Here is a 22,429-nt window from a genome sequence, read left to right as displayed (position 1 = left end):
GAGCCACTGCACCTGGCCCTGTTCAGATTTTCTATTTTTCCTGGGACAATTTTGGTCATTTGTATCTTTCTAGGAATTTTTTTGTTGTTGTTTTGAGACAGAGTCTCACTCTGTCACCCAAGCTGGAGTGCAATGGCATGATCTCAGCTCACTGCAACCTCTGCCTCCTGGGTTCAAGTGATTTTCCTGCCTCAGCCTCGTGAATAGCTGGGATTACAGGTGTGAGCCACCACACCTGGCTAATTTTTGTATTTTTAGTAGAGACAGGGTTTCACCACGTTGGCCAGGTTGGTCTCAAACTTCTGACCTCAGGTGATCTGCCTGCCTCGGCCTCCCAAAGTGCCGGGATTACAGGCATGAGCCACCACACCCAGCCAAGATGTCGCATCTTTTAAAATGTTGGCATTTGCAGCTATAAATTTCCCTCAGAGCAGTTTTTGCCGCATTCCTTAAGTTCTGGTATGTTGTTTTCATCCATCTCTATTTCCTAATTTTTCTCGTGATTCCTCCTTTGACCCTTTGGCTGTTAAAAAGTATGTTCAATTTCTATGTATGTGTGAATTTTCATTTTCCTTCTGGTATAGATTTCTGGTTTTATTCCATTGTGATTGGAGAAGGTGGTTTGCAGGATTCCGATCTCTAATTTACTGAGACTTGCTTTGTGCACTAACATGTGGTCTGTCCTGGAGAATGTTCCCTGTGCACTTAGAAACGTGTGTTCTGCTGCTATTGGGTGGAGCACTGTTAGGTCTGGTCAGCCTTTTGGTTTTTATGTAATACTTGGCACATTCACAAGAAAATGTGTGAAACAGAAAGTACAACAAAGTGAAACCCACGAAGCCACCACTGACCCTGAGGTTCAGAACCTCCAGCATCTCTGCTCTTCCCTAAGCACAGCTCCGTCCCCTCCCCACGGGTGAGCACTGTGTTGTACTGACTCCCTGCCCTCCTTGATGACTTTAGCACCTGGGTATGAATTCCATACATATTTGGTTTTGAGCTTTATAAAAATGGCATTATACTGTATGAACTGTCTTGCTTTTTCATCCCACGTTGTTTCTGAGAGGTGTTTGTGATGGAGCACAGGGCCACGGTGCCCGTGCATTCCTCAATCATTTATCCAGCCTTCTGAGGATGGGCTTCTGGGTTGTTTGCAGCCTTTTGCTTGTCCCAGTCTCCTAGTTTCTCCACTCCATCCGGGAGCATCACGTTTGCAACAGGCAGGGCAGGCAGGCAGGACACAGTCATTTGACACCCAAGAAAGGAGGGCCTGGGGCCTGGATCAGGCCATGGCTGAGTGGGACTTTGCCAGGCTGTCTCCGCACCCAGCGACAGGAGTGTGCGCGCTGCTGCTTCTTTTGTTTCCTCCACTTCTGTTCCCTCATCCAGAGGGCAGAAGAGCTGGAAACAGAGGCTTGGTCAGGGACTAAGGAAGCCCACCTGTGTGGTCCCAAATGTCGCAGGGGCAACGCTCACGCCAGATACCTCCCTCCTTCTCCTCCCTGCAGCCTCTGGGCTCCCACAGACAGATGCCCTCCTCTAGTGCCTCCAGGGGCAGGCCTTGGCCGCCAGCCTGAGGATGCCCAGTGCTCCCCTCCTCCCCTAGGTTCCTGTGTTCCCCCAGTTCTTGCCTCTCCTGCTGGCTGGCTTGGAAGGCCCTCAGGGATGGGGTCCAGGACTGGAGGAAAGGGTGACCCGGACCCCCACCAAGCTGGACAGGCAGATGGTAGGCAGGACACACCTCTGCAATCTCTGGGAAGTGACAAGCAGAGGCCTCCCAGGGGCAAGAGCTGAGAAGGATGAGCTCCTGGCTGGGCTGGGGCTGCCAAACAACTGTCTCAGTGCCCCAGGGCAAGCCCAGATAAGGTGACATAGTGGCAAATGTCTCTCCTGGGCAAGCCTGGGATGTTTCACAAAACAGCTCTTCAGCTGAAGCCAACTTGGAAAATTCCAGGGAAAAGGAAATTTACTATGGGGCGGGAATAGCCGAGCCTTGGCTTGAAACATCCAGAGCTCAACCTGGGGCCCCAAAAGCCACTTGAAGGTCGACCTGGCCCCCAGGTCCTGCACAAGCTTTGCAGGCACAGACGCCCAAGCTTTAGGCAGGTCGCTGGCTTACGGAGAGAAAATAGTCCCTGGGAGCACGAAGGAGGGACTCGGCCAGGCCCACCAAGAGGGAGTCCTTTAATAGAGATCGGCACAGACAGGAGACACAACAGCCCGGGCGCCCTGCTTGCACAGGCTGGGGCCCTGAGCCAACAGATGCAGTGGCTTCCTCCTCCCCCACCTGGGTGTGGGCCCATGGGGTGGAGACAGAGAGGTGGCTTTAAAAAACACAGCTGTACTAATTCTTCACTTTCACAGAGAAGGGGAACTTGGGAGCACAGCCCGCTAGAGAATCTTTACACAGAGCTGAATCTGAGAGCCCACCCACCCACCTCAGCCAGGCCGAAGCTCACTGTCCCCCACCCATTAGAGGTTCCTCCCTGATCTGTCTGCACATGGGAAGGAGCAGAGCGCACAGGGAGACCGGGCTGTACAACAGGAACATGCTGGCTGGACAGCTGGCTCCCCTCTCCCAGCTGTTAGTGTTTCTACACTATGTACATTGTTGTGCTTTGTAGCTCCCCCACCCCGAGGCCTCTGCTTGAAGCTGGGGTGGGGAGAGGAACCTGACACCACACACGGCTGGGCTGCCAGAGCTCCAGGCCCCCAAGAGGCTGCCATTCAGCGAGGTTCCAAGAGCTGGACTGCTGGGCACAGGGGCCACTGGAGCCAAAGGCCCAAGGGACAGAGCCAGCCCTGCCAGATGCCCAGCTCTGCCCAGTGGAGGAGTTGTTGAAACAGAAGGATCAATGCTGGACAAGAAGCAGGCTGGGTGGGGGCAGGCAGGGGTGGAAGGACAAGGTGTGAGGCTGTGAGACCAGGGGCGTGAGGTGTGTGGACAAGGCTGGACAGGGCTGGGCAGGGGCACCTCAGCAAAAACCGTTCTGCAGCAGCAGGCTTGGTAGAGGGAGGTGGCGAGGGCTGCCGGCCTGGGAGCCCCTCCTATCGAGCACAGGGCTGCTTCCAATTCAGGGGCAGGGCTGGCGGCAGAAGGCTCTGGCTCCAGGTGTGTTTTGGGGGAGGTTTGGGAAAGACCACCGGGTGTCCCATGGGGCTGGGCATGAAGGGCAGGGCTGTGGTGACATCTGTGAGCGTGTCCCCGCCGGGCTTGGGGTAAACACAGGATCAGTTGTTCTCAAACAGAGAAAGCAGGTCGTCATTGTTGTTCGTAGGGAGGTCGGGTGGGCCCAAGTAGGACAGTAGCTCATCAGGGTTGGTCAGTTCCGGGAGCAGCTGAGGACAAAGTGAATTATGTTAGCAGCTTTGGTCACTGACTGGCCACACCTGAGTGACCATCCTGTCACCACACCCCGGCCCTGTCTCCAGGCACAGTGGGGATGCTGAGCAGCCCCTCCTCACACACAGGCCGGGTGCGGGGCCCCACCATAGGCCTGCATGTGCTCAAAGAGGCACACGCAACCCCCTGGGACCTCCCTGCAAGGTTGCTCTGGGGCCAGAACAGCTCGCAACATGCTGTTCAACACCACCAGGAAACGGGATGTGAGGGAGTGCAGCCACTCCACACTCCCTCTGTGCATCAGCCTGCGTGGGGATCCCCACCGTGATGCCCCAAGGTGAATGCTGGTGGTGGAATTCCATGCCCCTAGGATTTTCTGCTTGGAGCTGTTCTTCCTAACTTTTTTCATGTTGAACTTCTAGAATGAGTTTCATGTTGAACTTCTAGAATGAGTTTCATGTTGAACTTCTAGAATGAGTTTCTATTATGGTCCAGGGACAGTCAGTTCTGTCCTTCATGTACTGAGTTTGCACTCCCATTCCACCTGTGAGTCAAGACCCAGGGCTACTGAGCAAATGGACAGACGAAATTTGACTCTAAGGACCGTGCTGTCAGCTTCCAGTGCAGTCTCCTCTGAGGACTCTGCGTCCGCCCGTACGGCATCCAGGCCCCTCATGAACACAAATGTGGTACATCGCATCCCACCCGCAGCTACTCCAGGTATCTAATTCATGAACAAAAGCTGCATTTAGTTGACCTTATCTGACTGGCTCTCTGAGGGGTCACTGTCTTCCCTTCCAGAACGCACCTGGAACAGACACACCACCTCTAGCCCTGGCTCCCACGCACTCCCCAGCATGGGGCCTGGTACTCACGTCCAGAGCTGGTTCCGGGGCCTCCCCGGCTCCAGACATGCTGGGGGGCCCCATCACGCCTGTGGCAGGACTGAAGGCCAGTTCGCCCGTAGGTCCTAAGCTCGCTTGGCCCAAGGACTGCCGGGACGCTGGGGGAGGGTTTGAATGGTGCAGCTGGGGACCTGGAGGGGCCCCAAGGTTGGAGGTGTGTAGTCCTGATGTCCCAGGATTGTGAGTGGGGTCCAGGTGACCTGCTGGTGCCATCTGAAGACAGAAAGAAGAACTTGTTAAAACAGCTCAGGGGCTCCCCTGGGGAGACAGGGCCCCTTGGCCTCTCGGCTTGGCACTGACCTGGCCTGGGAGGCAGGCGGTAGACTTCTCTGAAGTCAGGAGGCTGCTGGGAATGTCAGACTGGTAGGAGATGGGGGGTGGCCCCGGGGTGAACTCAGCAAGGGTTGGGGTGCTGGGCGTGGTGGGTGGGAAGGACTCAGGGAAAGTTCCAGGCCCCAGGAAGTTGGAACCTGTGAGAGGAGAGTTGGGGCCTGGGTGAGGGCTGGGGAAGGCCACCGCTGGCAGAGGAGCCAGGAGGGAGGCTGGCTGTGGCATGGGTGGGACTTGCAGTGCTCACCCACAAACAACAGCGGGTTTTGCAGAAGTCGCTATTTGGAAAAGGGCATTTCTTCTCATTGCTGCCAAGGGAATTGGCCTTGGGACATTCCTAGGAGTGAAGGTCTCGGAGGTTATAGGAATGGGAGCAGCCACAAACAAACGCACCACGCGTGTGAGGTGGGTCCCAGAGGGGGGCCCCAGATGGGGCCAGTCCTGTGAGGTGTTCCAGCCAGGAGCCCCTTAATCCAAACAGGGGGAAGGAAGGGTGGAGGCCCCACTGTCTGTTTCCTGGGACCATAGCCGAGACTGTGCCTTCACCGCCACGTCCCTGAGATGGGAGGGGCTGGAGGTGCCCCGCGGCATGTTTTGTGTGGCAACACTGATAACCTAGGTGTGTGACCTGCATAGCCACATTCTTGCAGGTGAGGAGACTGATCTGGGGAGAGGAGCCATATGCCCAGGGTCATCTGAGGTTCAAGGCTAGCCTGCTGTACTTACCCTGGCCAGGGTAGTCGCTGGGGGCAGGGACTGAGGGGGGCTGCAGGGGGGCAAAGGGGGCAGCGCCGGGGCCCAGGGCGGCGATCATCTCCATCACGCTGGGCATGAGCACGTGGGCGGGGCTCACGGTGCGGCAGCGCTTCAGTGCCGGCCCATCCGGCTCCTCCTTGATGTGCATGTCAGGCTTCACGGGCACTGGCTTCCAGCTGCACGTGGGGTCGATGGTGATCTCCTCATAGTCAGAGCTGGGCAGGGACAGGTGGGGAATGGTTACCTCCTGGCCAGCTGCTGGCCCGGCACCCACTGCCCCTCCCAGCCCTGGGCTGTTTCCAGGCAGGTTCCCCCACTCAAATGCTTGCTTCCACCCAGCACCTTCCACATCGAGCAGGACGCTGGGCCCAGCACCAACACTCAGGTAGGACACACACGCTGTCTCTGGCCTGGAATCCAGCCTGCTCCATGCCGGAAAGAGGCTGGAAGGCTGCACTTGGCAAGGGACATCCCCTGACACGTCCTGGGGCTGCCCTCCAGTGGCCACAGATGCGGGGATCACAGAAAGAGGATGCTTACTTCTGAATGTAAATCAGGATGCCCAGCATGTACTGGTCCACCTCCAGGCCCTCCAGCAAAGCTGTCTTGCTGTGGGGAAAAAAAGGGACACAGCTCAGAGACCTTGCACAACCCTGTCCTGGGCACAGGCCCTGTCATTTCTCAGCCCTGTCAGCTGTGACCCTGCATGAGGCAATCCTGTGTGAGGCAACTGAACAAGGTAACTCTGTGTGAGCTGACCCTATGTGAGGTGACAGTACAAGGTGACCCTGTGTGACTGACCCTTGTGTGAGGTGAAAATACGAGGTGATCCTGTGCATGTGGTGACCCTGTGTGAAGTGACTCTGCACAAGGTGACTGCATGAGATGACCCTGCATAAGGCCACCCTATACGAGCTCTCTGCACTGAGCTGCACAATCCCAGTCCACGCAGTGACTTCTCCCAGCAGGCTCTTATCTTTGATGATGCTGTTGGAGGTTTCACCCATGAAAGCCTCTAAAAGCACCAGCCCCTCCTCCATCACACGCTGCATCTGAGACTCACTTGCACACAGGACACCTCCAAGTCCCCCGCTCACAGTTGAGCTGCAGGTACGACTCCAGGTCAAAGCACTGTAGAGAGATGGGGAGAAAGTCAGTTTCTCATTGTGGGTAGGATAGGGAAAATCTGGTCACTCTGCAATCCATTTTCAGGAATGTGTGACTTATTTACATGCATAACTGAGATACTGCATGTACCAGGTTTTCACTGCAACATCATTCTAATGGATCAAGGTTGGGAACAGCCCAAACAGCTCTCACTGGGACTGGAATGCCATGTGGCCAAAGCAAGAATCAGGCAGCTGTGCTGACTGGGACCCACTTCCAGAACATGGTGTTTTTGTTTTGTTTCGAGACAGAGTCTCGCTCTGTCACCCAGGCTGGAATGCAGTGGCTCAATCTCAGCTCATTGCAACCTCCGCCTCCCAGGTTCAAGCGATTCTCCTACCTCAGCCTCGTGAGTAGCTGGGATTACAGGCACACACCACCATGCCCCAGCTAATTTTTGTGATTTTAGTAGAGACAGGGTTTCACCATGCTGGCCAGGCTGGTCTCAAACTCCTTACCTCGATCCGCCCACCTCAGCCTCCCAAAGTGCTGGGATTACAGGTGTGAGCCACCGCGCCCAGCCTCAGAACATGGTGTTAAAAGAAGAAAAACGACAGCACAGAGCAGTTTGTGCAATAGGGACCACTATGTAACCACAGAGACAGTGGGCTATGCATCTACTTGTTCATACCCAGAGTATTTCTGCAAAGACAGACGCTAACGATGGTCACCCTTGGGGGTAGGGCAGGAAGACTGGACCCTGCAATCTTATGCCTTTCAAAACTTGAACCCATGAATGAAGCAGGCAGTAAAAAAGTTAGTAAAATGATAATTATATTTGGAAGAAAAAATAGCCTAGTCTTGGAGGAGCCAGGCCCACCTGCCTCCTTGGCGTGGGAGGCCTGTCCTGTCAGCCTGACAGCCAAGGCACTCGGAGTTCACGTCTGTCCAGAGAATGACACTGATGTATCGACTCGATATTTTAGCAGCAGCAAATTCCGGCAAGACTCTGCAGTAACAACCTACCTGTATGTGGCGACAGTCATGACCTCGGGCGGGGAGCTGGATCCTGCGGAAGGTGATGGGGCACTTCAGGGACACTTTGATAGCTGTCTGCTCCACCCCGTCCTCTCCGTTGGGCCCAGGGGTGCCAGGGATGGTGCCGCTGCTGAAGTTCCGCTTTACTGACATCAACAAGGTAAAGAACTTGAGTAAAGGGTCACCAGGATGGGGAGGTGTGAATGGGGATGCCAACGAGGCAGGGACCCAGTCACTGACCCACTGACAGCTCTGAGGGGCCACCTGGAGCTAACCACTGCCCCTACTGCAGAGCCACCTGTCCAAGGAGAAGGCCTGGTGTGACATGAGGAGGTGCCCACAAGGAGGATTGTTGGGCTTGGGCATGGGCCACACAGAATGGGGATGGCTGCCTGGCAGCTGAGGGGCAGGAGCCACTCACTCTTGGTGATGCAGTGCTCAGCAGGCAGGAGGCGCTTTTTGAGGAGGCCCTGCAGCACCGAGCGGACGGATGGGCGGTGCACTAGCTGCAGCACGAAGAGGTGGGACTGCAATACAACGGGAGGATGTCATCAGGGGGACTTGGGCCAGGCGCCACCCTGGCCAGTTAAAGGGTGTGCTGGGGGGTGTGTGTCACGGGCTGCCAGGTGGGGGAGGGACAAGGCTGAGGGCAGGGTGAGCTGGGGGTGGGGGTTCAGCCAACAAAACTCCTCAATGGCTTGGCCTCATCCAGCTGCCTTTCCTGGCCTCAGCGCCCTGCCCACACTTGTATCCATCTCTACAGCTGTGCTGGGCATCCTGCCGGTCTAACCATTGCCTAGTCACCACTTCTCCATGAAGAGAATCACCTCAAGTCCCCTTGAACGTTCCCCCTGCTCGCACATCCACAGTCACAGATGCTGGGTCTGTGTTGACATCTGCCACATCCCAGAGAATGTGGTGTGTGGCCAACCCGTCCCCAAGGCCCTCACGCCCAGGCTGACTAGTGCACTCATAAGCCATGTCTTTCTCCTCTAGCCCAAGGGTGACCCTGATGCTTGCTAGAACCAGTAATGCTTGATCAGCCGGGGACTCCGAGCTCCATGAGCTTTCTGCATATCCTGGTTTCTCTTACATAATTAATGTGAGCATCAAATCTAGTTAATTTATTCTAACTGGAAAACAGCTAGGGTGTATTACCGGATCGCTTTCCTAAAGGGCAAGGATGACAGATTAAAATGGAAATACAAGGCAGTAACAAACAGAAGCAACGCATTTTTCTGAAATAATAAAGCCCCCACGTCCTGCTCTCCACCCCGCAAGGGGGCACACATGCTACAGCAGGCGGTGGACAGCAAAACAGCAGGCGGCAGCATGATCTGATGGTGCTGCAGGCCGGCCCGCCCAGGTCCTGGCTCCGCTCCCACTGCGCCGCTGGGCCAGGCCCCGCCACACCCCGCCCCACGCCACAGCACTGCCCCCTCGGCGCAGGACACGCACGCAGCAGCAGGCGGTGACGGTGATCTGGATGGTGTTGCGGCCTGGCTGGCACACATGCTTCAGGTAGAGTGGCTTGTGCGAGGTCTTGTTGTCGCCACGCTCGATGGTGAGCGGCGTGGCATTGACGCTGACCTGCACCGAGGCTGGCCAGTTGGTGTTCATCTGCCGGTCCTCGTGGTGGTAGCACTTGAATTGCAGCTCCAGGTCAGGCCTGCTCAGGAAGATGGGTGGACACCCAGAAAACGGGCCCTGAGAGTGTGGGAGGAGGAACAGAGCCTCGTGGGGGTCAGGTGGGGGCCAGGCGGAGCTCACCTCATTATCAGGGTCTTGTAGACTGAGTCTCGCAGCTGGAAGACGTGGTTGCTTACAGCCAGATTGTGCTGCAGGCGGAAGGGCTCCAGGACCACCCCATCGCGCACAGGGAAGGTCAGCCGCAACTCGTCACAAGGCCCGCTTCCTGGGAGCAGAGGCCACTTGCTGTGAGCTGGGTTGCCCCAGCCAGAGCGTCTTGTGTCACTCAAGGAGGGCAGTGGCTCCCCAGCCACCTTCCCTGCAGGGACCTTGGTGAAGGGAGCCCCTCCTGTCAGGCACTGCTTGGCAGGCCTGAGTGGTGCCCTGGGGCTGGGGCCACGGGCAGCATCTCTCCTGAGGCCTGGGCATTCGGTCGTGATGTTCTGTCTTGCCTCCTGCCTCAGCAGCCCAGCCCAGTGTCCCCTAAACCATAATAGGGGAACATGTCCCCAACCCAGACAAAAGGTGTTTCCAGTGCTTTCAGAGAGACTGGGAGGCCAAGGTGTGTGAGGGCCTCCTGCAATTGCCCTACAGCTCCGTTTAGAGTTCTACGATCCCAGCTTCTGCTGCTGTGGTCTCCCTGGAATGGGCTTCCGGGGTTCATAAATCCCCTGAAATTATATACAACATTTTGTGCACAGGAGAGAGAAGAGCCACAGCCTCCTTTGCAAAGAAAGCCACAAACAGAACAAAAAAGTGAAGGCTTGGCACTAAGCGACTTGTCTTTAAGAAGATGGAATCCTTGGCCTTTTTTTTTTTTTTTTAAGACAGGGTCTTGCTTTGGGACCCAGGTTGAAGTGCAGTGGCAAGATCATACTCACGGTAACCTTGAACTCTTGTGCTCAGCCTCCCAAGGTGCTGGGATTACAAGTGTGAGCCACCAAACCCAGCCCTTTTCTTAGGGATATGGCAGCCATCCCCTGTCCCCCAGGCTCCTACAGGACTCTCTGGAGTCCTGTGATTCCCCCATGCCCACCCTGGCCTTGTCACCCCGCTGTCCCAAGAGTGGACAGACTTACCAGAGGGCGATGAGTGCAAGGAGTTGAGGTTGGGCTTGAGATCAGGCAAGAAGGGAGACTTGACCTCTTGGTTTGGTGACATGTAAGGGACGCTGCTGCTTGGGGTCATGGGTGGCGTGGGGTTCCCTGGCAGTGGGGAACTGGGATAGCCCGGGATGGAACGGGTAGGCTGTAGGGTTGAGCACAAACAGTCAAGGCAGATTGCCAGGGTAGATGGGAGTGGAGTCTGTTCACGGCGCACCCACTGGGAACCATGATAACAGAGGTGGACAGGAGGCGGCCCCAGGGGTGCCTGCCTGGTCGCCCTCTCTCCATATGCCCACCCTGTGAGCCTCCCGGCCCATCCTCCCGGCCAGACCCCTACCCCACTCAGGCCAGGTTGGCTGTAGCTGACGCTGCCCCCGTTGAAGCTGGCGCCCTGCCCGTTGAACTGCTCTGTGGGCTGCGGGAGAGAAAACTGCATGCACCTGGGGCTCCAACCTGACCCCTGCCGGGCCCCCTGGACCTGACCCTAGAAGCCCACCATACACGGTCTTCTTTACACTCTCTTGTATTTTCCAAATAATCTACAAGTAACACTACTTAAAGCAATCATAGCCACAGAGGAAAATGATCAAACAGGTTGGAGGGGCTGAAAAGACAAAAGCACACTAAGCCCTCCTCCTCTCCTCCCCCAAGCTGCACCACCCGGCGCACCCAGGCTCCCAGGGAGGTAGGCTCTGCCCATGTACCCAGAAAGGGTGCATGGCCAGCAGCGAGGGCCTGTCCTCTCACTGGATTTCTCTGCAGCAAGTAGAAGGAATGACACTTTTCCATAAAGAACATTCAAATGTTTTGGGTACCCGCCTGCTGCTCCCTGCACAGGATACCCCTGAGATATATGAATCTTGTAGAGGGTCCTTTCAGAACTGGATCCCAAACCCCAGGAGCTGCTCCTGCACTAGTCAGAATGCCCCCACCCCCCCACCCCCCATCTCCTGTAGAGCTGTGGTCCATGAGCACACATGGACCTACACATCCTGCTGGCCCCTTTAGCCACCCTGTCGCTCTCAAGGACAGGACTGCCCCAAGGTCCCCTGTCCCACAGCACTCAGCATGGAGCCCGGCACAGGGCCTGGAGGAGCCTGCCCTACCTTATAATGCAGTCCCGTGGGGCCAGGCACGGACAGGGACTGGGTCATGCCCTGCTGCAGGGGCAGCCTGTGCCCAGGGTAGGAAGGGGAGGGGGCAGGGGGCTGCCCAGGGCTGGGCGCAAACTGGGCGGTGCTGGGTGCGTACTGGCCTCCTTGCAGATACTGCTGCCCTGGATACACCTGAAAAAGAGGCAAAATGCCCGAGGGGAAAAAAAAGGCATCAGGGGAGCTGGTTCCAGAAGGAAAGTGGAGTCTCATGTGTGGCAGGGTTGGGGGAATGGAGATTTCCTGGTTCCCTTGAAGATCCTGCTGTGACACTGTCAGGCACAGGCAGTTCTCACATGCAGAAGCCTGTTTTGTTTTTGTTTTTTTTTTTAATTTGAGACAGTCTCACTCTGTTGCCCAGGCTGAAGTGCAGTGGTGCAATCTTGGCTCACTGCAGCCTCCACCTCCTGGGTTCAAGCAATTCTCCTGCCTCAGCCTCCCAAGTAGCTGGGATTACAGGTGCACACCACCACGCCCGGCTAATTTTTTTTTTTTTTTTTTTGAGATGCAGTCTTACTCTGTCACCCAGGCTGGAGTGCAGTGGTGTGATCTCAGCTCACTGCAACCTCTGCCTGCTGGGTTCAAGCAATTCTCCTGCCTCAGCCTCCCAAGTAGCTGGGACTGCAGGCGCCCGCCACCACACCTGGCTAATGCTTTTTGTATTTTTATTAGAGATGGGGTTTCACCATGCTGGCCAGGCTGGTCTTCAACTCCTGACCTCGTGATCCACCCGCCTTGGCCTCCCAAAGTGCTGAGATTACAGGCGTGAGCCACCACGCCCGGCCTAATTTTTTCTATTATTAGTAGACATGCGGTTTCACCACATTGGCCAGGCTGGTCTTGAACTCCTGATCTCAAGTGATCCACCTGCCTCAGCCTCCCAAAGTGTTGGGATTACAGGCATGAGACAGCACGCCCGGCTTTTGCTTTTTTTTTTTTGAAACAGGGTCTCACTCCTGTTGCCCAGCCTGAAGTGCAGGGGAGCGATCACAGCTAACTGCACCCTCAACTTTCTGGGTTCAGGCGATCCTCCCACCTCTGCCTCCCAAGTAGCTATGACTACAGGCACATGCCACCACACCAGACTAATTTTTGTAGAGACACGGTTTCGCCATGTTGCCCAGGCTGGTCTCAAACTCCTGAGCTCAAGGGATCCACCCTCCTTGGTTTCCCAAAGTGCAGGGACTACAGGCGTGAGCCACCATGCCCGGCCAGAAGCCTGCTCTTTACCACAGCTCTAAAGAGTGCCTGGGTGAGGGAGTTGGTACCCAAGGCCCCAAACTAGGTGACCTGGACACTCACCTCAGAGTAGGTTCTCTTGACCCCCTGTCGGGGCAGTGGCTGGGCCTGGGGAGGCCCAGGATACCCATGTTGGGGCAGACGCTGCCCTGCATACAAGGGTGTCATTCCTGCTGCCCGGGTGGGGTTCATAGCCAAGGGGGAGAGGCCAGAGGGGCCCATCACCCCTCCTATGCCAGTAGGGTTCATGCCAGCGGGGACACTAGGCCCCCGGGGACCTCCATGCTGCAGAAACTGGCTGTTAAAAGACTGTCCGGCCCCCATCTAGGAAGAGAAAAAAGAATGGTCCAGGTCCCACCCACAAAGGGCTCCAAAAGATAGGCATACCACCCGCCCACCCACCCATGTGGGCACCATACCCTTTCACAGGACACCCCAGAAACCTCTCCCCTCAGACCCTCACTCCTTCCCACACATCTCTCTTTTACTGGCTTCATGAGCCCTGGCATATTCCATGCTTGTCCCTGGAGCCCACTGTCTGGCTGAGTACCTCCTCCCAGGCCCTCAGGCTGGCTGCCATGTGGGAGGAGCTGCTGAGGGGGCTCACCGCTCCATACTGGCTCAGCTCCTGGCTCTGCTTCTCCTGGAGAGCAGCCACGGTGGCTGTGGCTGTGGCGGTGGCAGTGGCTGCCGCAGCAGCCACAGCCGCAGCAGCCGCCGCTTGCGTGAAGTCAGTGGAGGGTCTTGCAGCATGTGAGGGGAGGCCCAGGCCCCCGGGGCCGCCTGCATACCTGCAGGAGACACAGGATTGCCACGCTCTCTGCGTGGGCTCATGAGGGCCAGGACTATGCTCACCCCAGAGGCATGCAGCACCCAGGGGGAGCCCATTCTTTCTAGACCCTCCACTACAGCTGTCAGGAAGCACAGAGGGAACGTCCAGCTGATCAGCGCCACAGTTCTGAGGTGCCTGCCAGATTGATGGCTCCTAGCATACCTGCCAGGTGAGGGGACTTGCTTACCCGGTGGTGAAGCCGGGGGCCCCAGGGTAGCCCCCGCGGCTGTACACGCCTTGCTGCACGTAGCCCTTGTTGGCGCCGCCTTCAGCAAACGCCTGCTGTCCCAGGCACTGTGGGGAGGTCAAGGCGGAGCTGCCCCCTGCCACACCAGGCATCATGGAGCTGCCAGAGGGACTCCCTGCAGGGCCCATGGGGTTCCCCAAAACCTATGAGGAAGCAGGAATCACCAAAGGGAACCAGCCAAACAACGTGCTTCATGCAGCAGCTCCAAAGTGCTAGAAACCAACAGGCCTGGCAAGCGGGTTGGGGGAGAGGTGGTGGGGACAGGGTATAGCACGGGAAGCAGGGAAAGCAGCTGTCCACAGGTAGGTTGGGGCATTTTGTGAAGGCTAGGTGAAGACAGGAGAAGAAAATCCCACAGCAGGTGTGGAAAGAGAACCAGTGTCCAAAGACTTAAGGGACTCAGGAGGCCCCATCCTCATGTCATGCCTCAGCCTCTCTGTCCTCACCTCTCAGCCTCTTCGTCTCTCAGAGCTCTGAGGAGGCACTAAGCACTGCCAAGTGCTGGAAGGCTCTGTCTGCTTGGGGGTGGGGCACCAGTGGGTGCTTACCTGGCTCTGTGTCGCGTTGCCAACTCCCCACACAGTAGTGACCACGGACAGCGATCCAGCCGGCTGAGTGGCGCTTTGTTGCCAAGGCACAGACTCATATGCGAATGAACCATCACTGCAGGGAAAGAGGCTGCTGAGGCCTGGGTCAGGAAGCCATTGGTGTCCAAGAGTCTAGGATCTTCCAGAAATGCCACCCCCAACCCCAGGGCCTGAGGGGTGGGCAGAGGAGCCCACACTCACCCGTGTGGCGCGGGGGGCAGGGCAGGTTTCATGGGGTTCATGGAGTTCATTGGCAGTGGAGCAGCCTACAGGCCGGGTCTGACAGTTTTTATCTGGAACTCAGTTGCTCTGGCTGCCCGACAGGAAGGAAGGGATGTTAGCTGCGATGCAGCCAGGAGACCCTTTCAGCAGGGTGGAGGGACCCCGGTGCCAGCAGGCCCCACCTCTTTCTCAATAAGGGACCCCTGGGCTCTGATGGCAGGCAAGGCAGTGGAGGGGCCTAGTACTGACCCACCCCACTCACTCTGGTGAGGCTCTGCCCCCACAAATACAGCCTGGAGGCCAGCATGAACCCTTTCTGACCAGGCCCTGCCACCCAGAGTCCCTGGATCAGCCCTAGAGATGCACTTCCTGATTCCAAATACTTTCCCCACTCTCCCGCCCACACCGAGGCCTGGCTATCCATATAAAGCCAGGGACAATCCTAGCTACCCTGTGGAAACTGGGGTTTAGAGAGGAGCCAGTAGCCAGTAACCCCACAGAAGGCCCTGGGGTGAAGGACAGAGGGCCAGTGGAGGTGAGGGGACTCCCTGCTCAAGGTCTTGTCTACCCTGAGTAGCCCAGGTAGGGGCATAGGCGGTTCTGGAGGCCAGGGGCTGAGAAAGCCGAGGAGGAGAGTGCAGGGGTGCGGTGATCACAGGAGTGCAGTGGTCAACCAACAACTCTCCATCCTGGCCTTGGGGAGGGACATGCAGGATACCTCCTGAAATGGGGTGTGGGGCCAGTAACCTGGGCTCTGGCTAGCAGCCCCTCCCAACAAGAAGGCCCTCTTTAGGGTAGTAGAAGGGCTCCAGGCCAGGGGACCTCAGAACTGACCCAGATTCCACCAAGTGGGGGCTGCCTGAGGCTGATATGGTCATAGGGGCCAGGCAGGCAGACCCACTGGCCCATCCATGACACCCCCAGGAGAGGGCAGGGACACACAGCACAATAGATGGAGCGTGGGCACCCACAGACCTGGCAGGGACTGTGACTTGGCCAGTGTTTCTAAGAAAGGGGCTGGGGAGACACTGAAGAGACTCTGCAAGATGGGGCTGACTGGATACCAGTGACCTGGTGCTCAGGACAGAGCAGCAGAGGGGGTGTGTCAGGGAGGACACATGCAGGACCACAGTGCTGGCACCATGGGACTTACATGTGCCACGCTAAGTTTGCTCTCCCCATTTAGTAAATAAGCCACGGAAGTGACCACACCTTCAGGCTGCTTCTGAGTGCCACGCCTTCCGACACTGCCACAAGCAAGCCCCTTACCAAAGCAGGCCCAGACATGCCCTGGGGCCCTGCCCCTGAGTGTCCCTGAAGGGCCCTCACTGGCACTACCCTGGGTTCTGACACTCCCAGGACCACCTGCCATGTCCACCTCTGCCTGCCTGGGTTATCCACAGAGGAACACTGGCTGCAGCACAGGAGAGGCCGCTTCAGCTGTTTCTCAGGAGTCCCCAGGCATGCTCGCCTTGGATACTACTCCCTTTTAGGGCCTACAAGGCTGCCACACACACAGACATGCCACCTGAGGCATGCTGACCACTGGTGCCATCCTGCCATCACAGCATTCACATGACCTCTCCCTGCCCCAGGAGAGGGTGGCCCCACATTCATCTAGGCTGCCATTTCTTGTGCTGACCGAGGGCCTCACCAATGGAGGTAGGAACAGCCTCACCCCTCAAAATATAGATCTGGAGATTCTGAGGGCGAGCTGTGTGCCCAGGGCCCCAGAGCAGGTGAGAAGTAGAGCTGAGCTCTGCCTGGGGAGTCTAAGCATGTGGCCTTTCACTGGATCTTCCCATCACCGAGCACTGGGACTGGGGGGTACCAATTAGTGAAGAGGGAGAGGGCAGTGTTCTGGACTTCCTCACACCCTCAGGGGAGGCAAGACTTGATTCCCAGCCCATAGGCTCCTCCCCTTGCTCCCCCAGACCAACTCCTGCCCAGGAAGCAGGGGTGAGGAAAACCAGGGGCTGATGGCTCCAGAAGGCTCCAGGCACCTGGACTCTGGGCAAGAACAGGCCTGGGAGCTGAGATGGCCCAGCCAGGCAAGGTAGGGGTGGCAATCCCAGTCCCATAGCCTGACTCAGGAATAGTGATGTTGGGGGACAGAGGAACCTGCCAACAGCCAGAAACTCCTCCCCAGAACTGCTGGGTGGGGACTTGAGCAGCCATACACAGATTTTAGGACTTAGAATATAGATATGGTAATCAAAACTGTGTGGTACCAACATGGGAACAGAACCATGGGCCAACAGGCAAGACCAGAGAATCTGAAATTGATTTGCACAAATAGGCCCAAACAATGTCTGACAAAGGTGCGAGAGCAATTCAAAGGAGGAAGGACAGCCTTTCCAACCAATGGTGCTGGGACAATGGAGCAACTGGGCATCAAAACAACAAACAAAAAACACCTAAACTTCACACCTTATACAGAAAGTAACTCAAAATGGTTTATAGATTTAACTGTAAAACATAAATCTATAAAATATTCAGGAAAATATATAGGAGAAAATCTTTGTGATCTAGGCCAAAGAGCTCTTAGACCTGATACCAAAGGCATCATCCATAAAAGAAAAAAATTGATAAACTGGACTTCATCAAAATTAAAATTTTTCCTTCATGAAAGGCCCTGCTAAGAGGATGAAAAGATAAGTTACAGGCCAGGAGAAATATTTGCAAGCTGCATATCCAACAAAGGACTAGTATCTAGAACATATAAAGAATTCTCAGCCAGGCACAGTGGCTCACACTTATAATCCCAGCACTTTGGGAGGCTGAGGCAGGAGGACTGCTTGAGCCCAGGAGTTCAAGACCAGTCTGGGCAACAGAGTGAGACCCCCGTCTCCTCAAGAAATTTAAAAATTAGCTGGGCGTGGTGGCATGCACCTGTGGTCCCAGCTTTTCAGGAGGCTGCAGTGGGGGGATCACTTGACCCCAGAAGGTGGTGGCTGAGGTGAGACATGATCATGCCACTGTACTCTAGCCTTGATGATAGAGTGAACCATGATTTAAAAAACAAAACAAAAAAAGAATTCTCAAAACTAAAAAAAAAAAAAATTAAAATTAAAAACTCCAATTAGAAAATAAGCAAAAAACATAAAGAGACACTTTGCCAAAGAGAATATACAGATGGCAAATAAGCATAAGAAAAGATGCTCAGCATCACTAGTCAGTGGGGAAATGCAAATTAAAACCACAGTGAGATATCACTATACATCCATCAGAATGGCTAAAATAAAAAATAGTGACATCACTAAATGCTGGCAAGGAGAAACTGGATCTCTCACACATTACTAGTGGGAATGTAAAATGTACAGCCACTCTGGAAAACAGTCTGGCCGTATCATATGGAACTAAGCAAGCAGCTACCCTACTATGACCCAGCAACTGCACTTGTACGCATTTCTCTCAGATAAATGAAAACTTATGTTCACATAAAAACCTGTACACAAATGTTTATAACTGCTTTATTTGCAAGAGCTATGGAATGGAAACAGCCCAGATGTCCTTCAATGGATGAATAGTTAAATCAACGGTGGTACATCCATAGCCCGGATGCAATATAAAGGAATGAACTACTGATATATGCAACAACCTGGATGAATCTCCAGAGAATTAATGCTCGGTGGAAAAAGCCAATCCCAAGAGGCTACACGGTGTACGATTCCTTTATTTAGCATTCTTGACACACCAAAATTAGGGAAATGGAGAACAGATTGGTGATTGCCAGGGGTTAAATGTGGGGGTAAAGAGAAAGGTACTAATCTCTTCTCCATTTCTGTAATTTTGGCAGGAGGAAGGTGGGCGTGAATATAAGAAGGCAACAGGCTGGGCATGGTGGCTCACGCCTGTAATCCCAGCACTTTGGGAGGCTTAAGTGGGCGGATCATTTGAGGTCAGGAGTTCGAGACCAGCCTGGCCAACATGGTGAAACCCCGACTCTACTAAAAACGTAAGAATTAGCTGGGCAAAAACTAACCGGGCGTAGTGGTGGGCGCCTGTAATCCCAGCTACTCAGGAGGCTGAGGCAGGAGAATCATTTGAACCTGGGAGGTGGAGGTTGCAGTGAGCCGATCGCACCATTGCACTCCAGCCTGGGCAGCAAGAGTGAAACTCCATCTCAAAAAAAAAAATAGAAGGCAACAGGCTGTAACCTCTTTACTGTATCAATGTAGTGTCCTGGTGCAATGTTGCACTAGTTTTCCAAGATGTTACCATTGGGGGAAACTGGGTAAAGGACAGAATAAATCTCTCTGTGTCATTTCTTATAATGCACATGAATCTTTAATTTTTTTTTTTTTTTTTTTTTTTTTGAGATGGAATCTTGCTCTTTCACCGAGGCTGGAGTGCAGTGGCACGATCTCGGCTCACTGCAACCTCCACCTCCCAGGTTCAAGCGATTCTCCTGCCTCACCCTCCTGAGTAACTGGACTACAGATGTACACCACCATAGTCTATGCCTGGCTAATTTTTGTATTTTTAGTGGAGATGAAGTTTCGCCATGTTGGCCAGGCTGGTCTTGAACTCTTGACCTCAAGTGATCCACCCACCTCGGCCCCCCAAAGTGCTGGGATTAGAGGTGAGCACCACCGTGTCCAGCCAATAATTTCAAAATAAAAAGTTTAATTACAATACAACTGCTACCACCAGCCTTCTGTCTCCGCAGAACTGCTGTGACAATCCTTCCCCACTAGAAAGCTGGTTGGGTTGGCTGGCCACTTTGCTGTCCCAAGAAGAACAGGGAGGGAATCTGGCAGGCAAGCAGATGTGCCCCCTCCCCAGCCTGTGGTCAAAGGCCTCAAAGTGCAGGCAGCACTCCGTGCAGCACTGCCTCATTTTAGGTCACCTAGGGCAGTAGCTCCCCAACTGCAGCACATCAAAACCAGCTTGCAGCTGGTGATGACAGGCTGCCCAGCCCCACCTGAAGTCAGTAGGATGGGCTGAGGCCTAAGCCCAGAATTTCTAACAAGTTTGCAGCTACTGCTGCTGCTGGTCCAGGAACTGTAGTTTGAGAACCTCAGATCTAGGAAATGCAGTAAGCTGGGGAGAAGGGGCACAGGGCAGGTACAGGGAGGGGAGGAGCCCACAGCAGGCTCCTATGTCACATGAGCCTGGGGAATTCCACCCCTGATGGTTCTCTGCTGTGGACAGAGACCACAAAGATTTCCAGTTCCCTCTCAGCTTACTCTTCACTGCACAGGGGGATTTCCTGCCGACCCGAACTCATGCTTCTGGTCTCCTCTCTGAGGACAGTCTCTCTGAAAAGACTTCCAGTCTCCAGGTCTGGTATCCTTGACCCTGTGCCCCTGATGATAGGATAGTGTTCTGCGTTGTGTGTGTGCAGATCCTCTTCTCATCTCCTGGCTTTGAGTCTGGGTTGGGAACAAGCCTGGAGCCTGGAATCTGGATCCCAGATCATGCAAGGCCCATGCCCACCAAGGGTCTTAGTGCCTGGCGCTTTCCTTGTAAACTAACTCCAGCTGGAAGCTAGGACCCTTTGAGAGATGGACAAGGTCAGTCTAGAGGGCCACAAGGCTTTCTCGGGGGTCAGATCACATCTTCCTCTAGACAGAGTTACAGAACTCACTACCCAGACGTCTCTTCCCCAAATGTCCCAGAGTAGCTGCACCCCCAAGTCTCCTGGTTGACCTCCTGAGCCTTGTTCCATGCCACCTCTCTGCCTGCCTAGTCAGCTAGGAGCAGGACCAGTAAGTGGGCCCTGTGGCAGGCAACGCTTCTCAATAGGTCACAAATCAGGACTCACTGTCTCCAAGATTGCAGGGTCAGGATCCAACCCAGGTGACAATGGAGTCAAAGGGTATTGAAGAAATGATGGCTCTGGAATGTTGCAGGAGCGGGGTCCTTGGTAGCAAAAAGTGGGGTACTCACATATACAGGTAGCTGAAAGTCCTGCCCCCTCTACCTGTAAGGCCACAGTACTAAAATGTCTAAGCGTGGGGCTAAGTCTGGATGCAGAGTTCATCAAAAAGTCCAGGAATAAGCAATGGCCCAGGCATGAGACATTTCAGTGAACAGCTGAAGGGACAACCTTAACCTGGCATCAGTTTACAATGTGTAAGATGGATATCGGGTGGCATCCTAGGACTGAGGACACATGACCACCTTCATGTCATCAGCCCTTGGGAGCTCAATCCCAATAATCAGGATGCTCCCCAAACATCTTAGGCCTGTCCTTCAGAAATCTACAACCGGCAACTGTCACCTGCTTGTTCTCTTCATTTACACTTCCAGCTTGTAACTATCCCCTGGGCATGACAAGGGCTAGAGGTCAGTACCTCTGGAAGTTAAGATTCCTTCACTTCTCCTGTTTCCACACTAAGCATCAAGGGATGCCCTCTGGTTCTAGCTTGCCAGAACTTGGTGGTGAGTCTGTGTCCATCCTATCCGTAATCACCACGGTCTCAGACCAAGTCACATGTTCCGTGTGTGTCCCTGTGAAATCTGCGATGACACAAATTAAAGACACCACCATGGATGGTCTGTAATACTGGAAAGAGGGTACCCTAGGGAGAAGGAGAGGCAGAACACTGCAGGGCAGAGGGTCCAGGGAATGGGAGGAGAGACACGGTAGGTGGAGGGGTAAACAAGGCACCGGGTGGGGGTGCCGCGGTGAAGGACACCTGGCACTAGGGAAGACAAGGCACCTCAGGGGAGCAGGGCATCCTCACGCCTGAGCTTCAGTATGTCCAATTTGGAAAGGGGTGTCCCCATCAAAACTGGCAGCTGGGGGCTGGCAGCTCAGCGTCGTTCAGCCCAGGAGCGGAACAGCTCCTCCACGAGCAGGTGACGGCCTCAGACGGCCCCCACATCGCCGTGCTGGTGGGCACGTAAGTAGGAGCGGAGGGGCGTACCATGTAGGTGAGACTGCCTAGCCCCAGAGCTAGGAACGATCAGGTTGGAGGGAAGGCCCGGCCAGCCTTCATCGCTCAGGAGAACCCCGAGCGCCGCTTACACCCCTCGGCCAGCCTCCAACAAAGACTCAGGGGAGGGCTGGACGACCCTGACGCCCACGGGGCCAAGCCTGCCCAAGACCACGACGCACGCGTGGCAGGTGCCGGCAGGTGGGCGGCAGAGCCTCTAGCCCCAGCCCAGCTGTGAACCCTACCGTGGCGCCGCAGCGGAACCGGGGCGCCCCGGGCGACCGGCTACACCTGCCTGCCCGCCCGCACCTGCCGGCCCGCACCTGCCGGCCCGCACCTGCCGGCCCGCACCTGCCGCACCTGCCCGCCCCCGCCGGCCCACACCTGCCTGCGGGCGACGTTGCCAGGGGCCACCCCCAGGGCCCCGCTCACCTCCGCCCGGCCTGGCCCGGCCCCTCGCCGTGGCGGCCCCCGGCCCGCGCCGCTCCATGCGCTCAGCCCGCCCTCCGCGCCGCCCGCCGCCCCGGGGCCGCCGCCACCCGCGCCATCGCGCCGCCGCCCGCTCCGAGGGCACAATGGAGCCGCCGCCGCGCCGCTCATGCATATGCATGACGCCGCGCAGCCTGCCCCGCCTCCCAGGCCAGAGCAGCAGAGCCCCGAGCCGGCGCTCGGGGCGGGGGCGGCCGCGAGCCCGAGCGGCCCAAAGCGGCAGGGTGGGGCCAGGGCCGCAGGTGGCTGGGCGGGCAGGAGACGCAGCCTGATCGCGACCTGCGCCCCCAGCCCCCTCCACACCTTTCTGAACGCGGCGTCGGCAGAGCCACTGCGCTCTTCCTGCTCGCAGTCCGCCGGGAGCGGGGCGGGGCCGGGCGGCGGAGGCGGGGCCAGGACGCCGGGGCGGGGCCGAGTGGAAGGCGGGGCCAAGGTGCCGGGGCGGGGTCGGGAGGAGGAGACGGAGCCAGAGAGCCGGGGTGGGGCCAGGGCTCGGGGCGG

At 56.1% G+C, this 22,429-nt stretch overlaps 1 protein-coding gene across 18 annotated transcripts; it reads right to left on the bottom strand.

The window, feature by feature from the left end:
• Positions 1-2,164: 2,164 nt before the first annotated feature.
• On the bottom strand, positions 2,165-22,316 carry ZMIZ2 (zinc finger MIZ-type containing 2). 18 transcript variants are annotated; one of them, XM_063708526.1, is made up of 21 exons: positions 22,232-22,287; positions 20,855-21,020; positions 19,745-19,864; positions 14,532-14,643; positions 14,292-14,406; positions 13,684-13,886; positions 13,272-13,455; positions 12,728-12,988; positions 11,381-11,560; positions 10,612-10,689; positions 10,248-10,416; positions 9,250-9,394; positions 8,938-9,148; positions 7,901-8,006; positions 7,468-7,625; positions 6,398-6,465; positions 5,875-5,943; positions 5,305-5,549; positions 4,549-4,718; positions 4,219-4,461; positions 2,165-3,339 (listed from the first exon to the last, which is right to left on the bottom strand). In XM_063708526.1, exons 4-21 carry the CDS (start codon positions 14,579-14,581, stop codon positions 3,232-3,234), a joined length of 2,763 nt encoding a protein of 920 aa, XP_063564596.1. In that variant the 5' UTR covers positions 14,582-14,643; positions 19,745-19,864; positions 20,855-21,020; positions 22,232-22,287; the 3' UTR covers positions 2,165-3,231. The 18 variants fall into 18 exon arrangements, 17 of the variants coding, with proteins under 17 accessions (XP_063564596.1, XP_055203745.1, XP_063564595.1 ...); XM_055347770.2 differs by lacking the exon at positions 22,232-22,287 and adding an exon at positions 21,872-22,032 and having other exon boundaries at positions 9,250-9,421; positions 19,745-20,420; XM_063708525.1 differs by lacking the exon at positions 22,232-22,287 and adding an exon at positions 21,224-21,699 and having other exon boundaries at positions 9,250-9,421; positions 19,745-20,420.
• Positions 22,317-22,429: the final 113 nt, after the last annotated feature.

The sequence above is a fragment of the Gorilla gorilla genome, chromosome 6 (genome assembly GCF_029281585.2).
Source record: "Gorilla gorilla gorilla isolate KB3781 chromosome 6, NHGRI_mGorGor1-v2.1_pri, whole genome shotgun sequence".
Taxonomy (NCBI): Eukaryota; Metazoa; Chordata; class Mammalia; order Primates; family Hominidae; genus Gorilla; species Gorilla gorilla.
The sequence above is the reverse complement of the archived record's forward strand: the minus strand, read 5'-3'. Positions and strand labels throughout refer to the sequence as shown.

Excerpts from the sequence above, each read along its gene's own strand:
- ZMIZ2 (XM_055347768.2), bottom strand. The coding sequence starts at position 14,581 with ATGAACTCCATGAACCCCATGAAACCTGCCCTGCCCCCCGCGCCACAC. Across the intron at positions 14,407-14,531 it reads CTGCCCCCCGCGCCACACGG|TGATGGTTCATTCGCATATG; the intron begins GTGAGTGTGGGC and ends CTTTCCCTGCAG. Across the intron at positions 9,149-9,249 it reads TACAAGACCCTGATAATGAG|GCCTGACCTGGAGCTGCAAT; the intron begins GTGAGCTCCGCC and ends CTTCCTGAGCAG.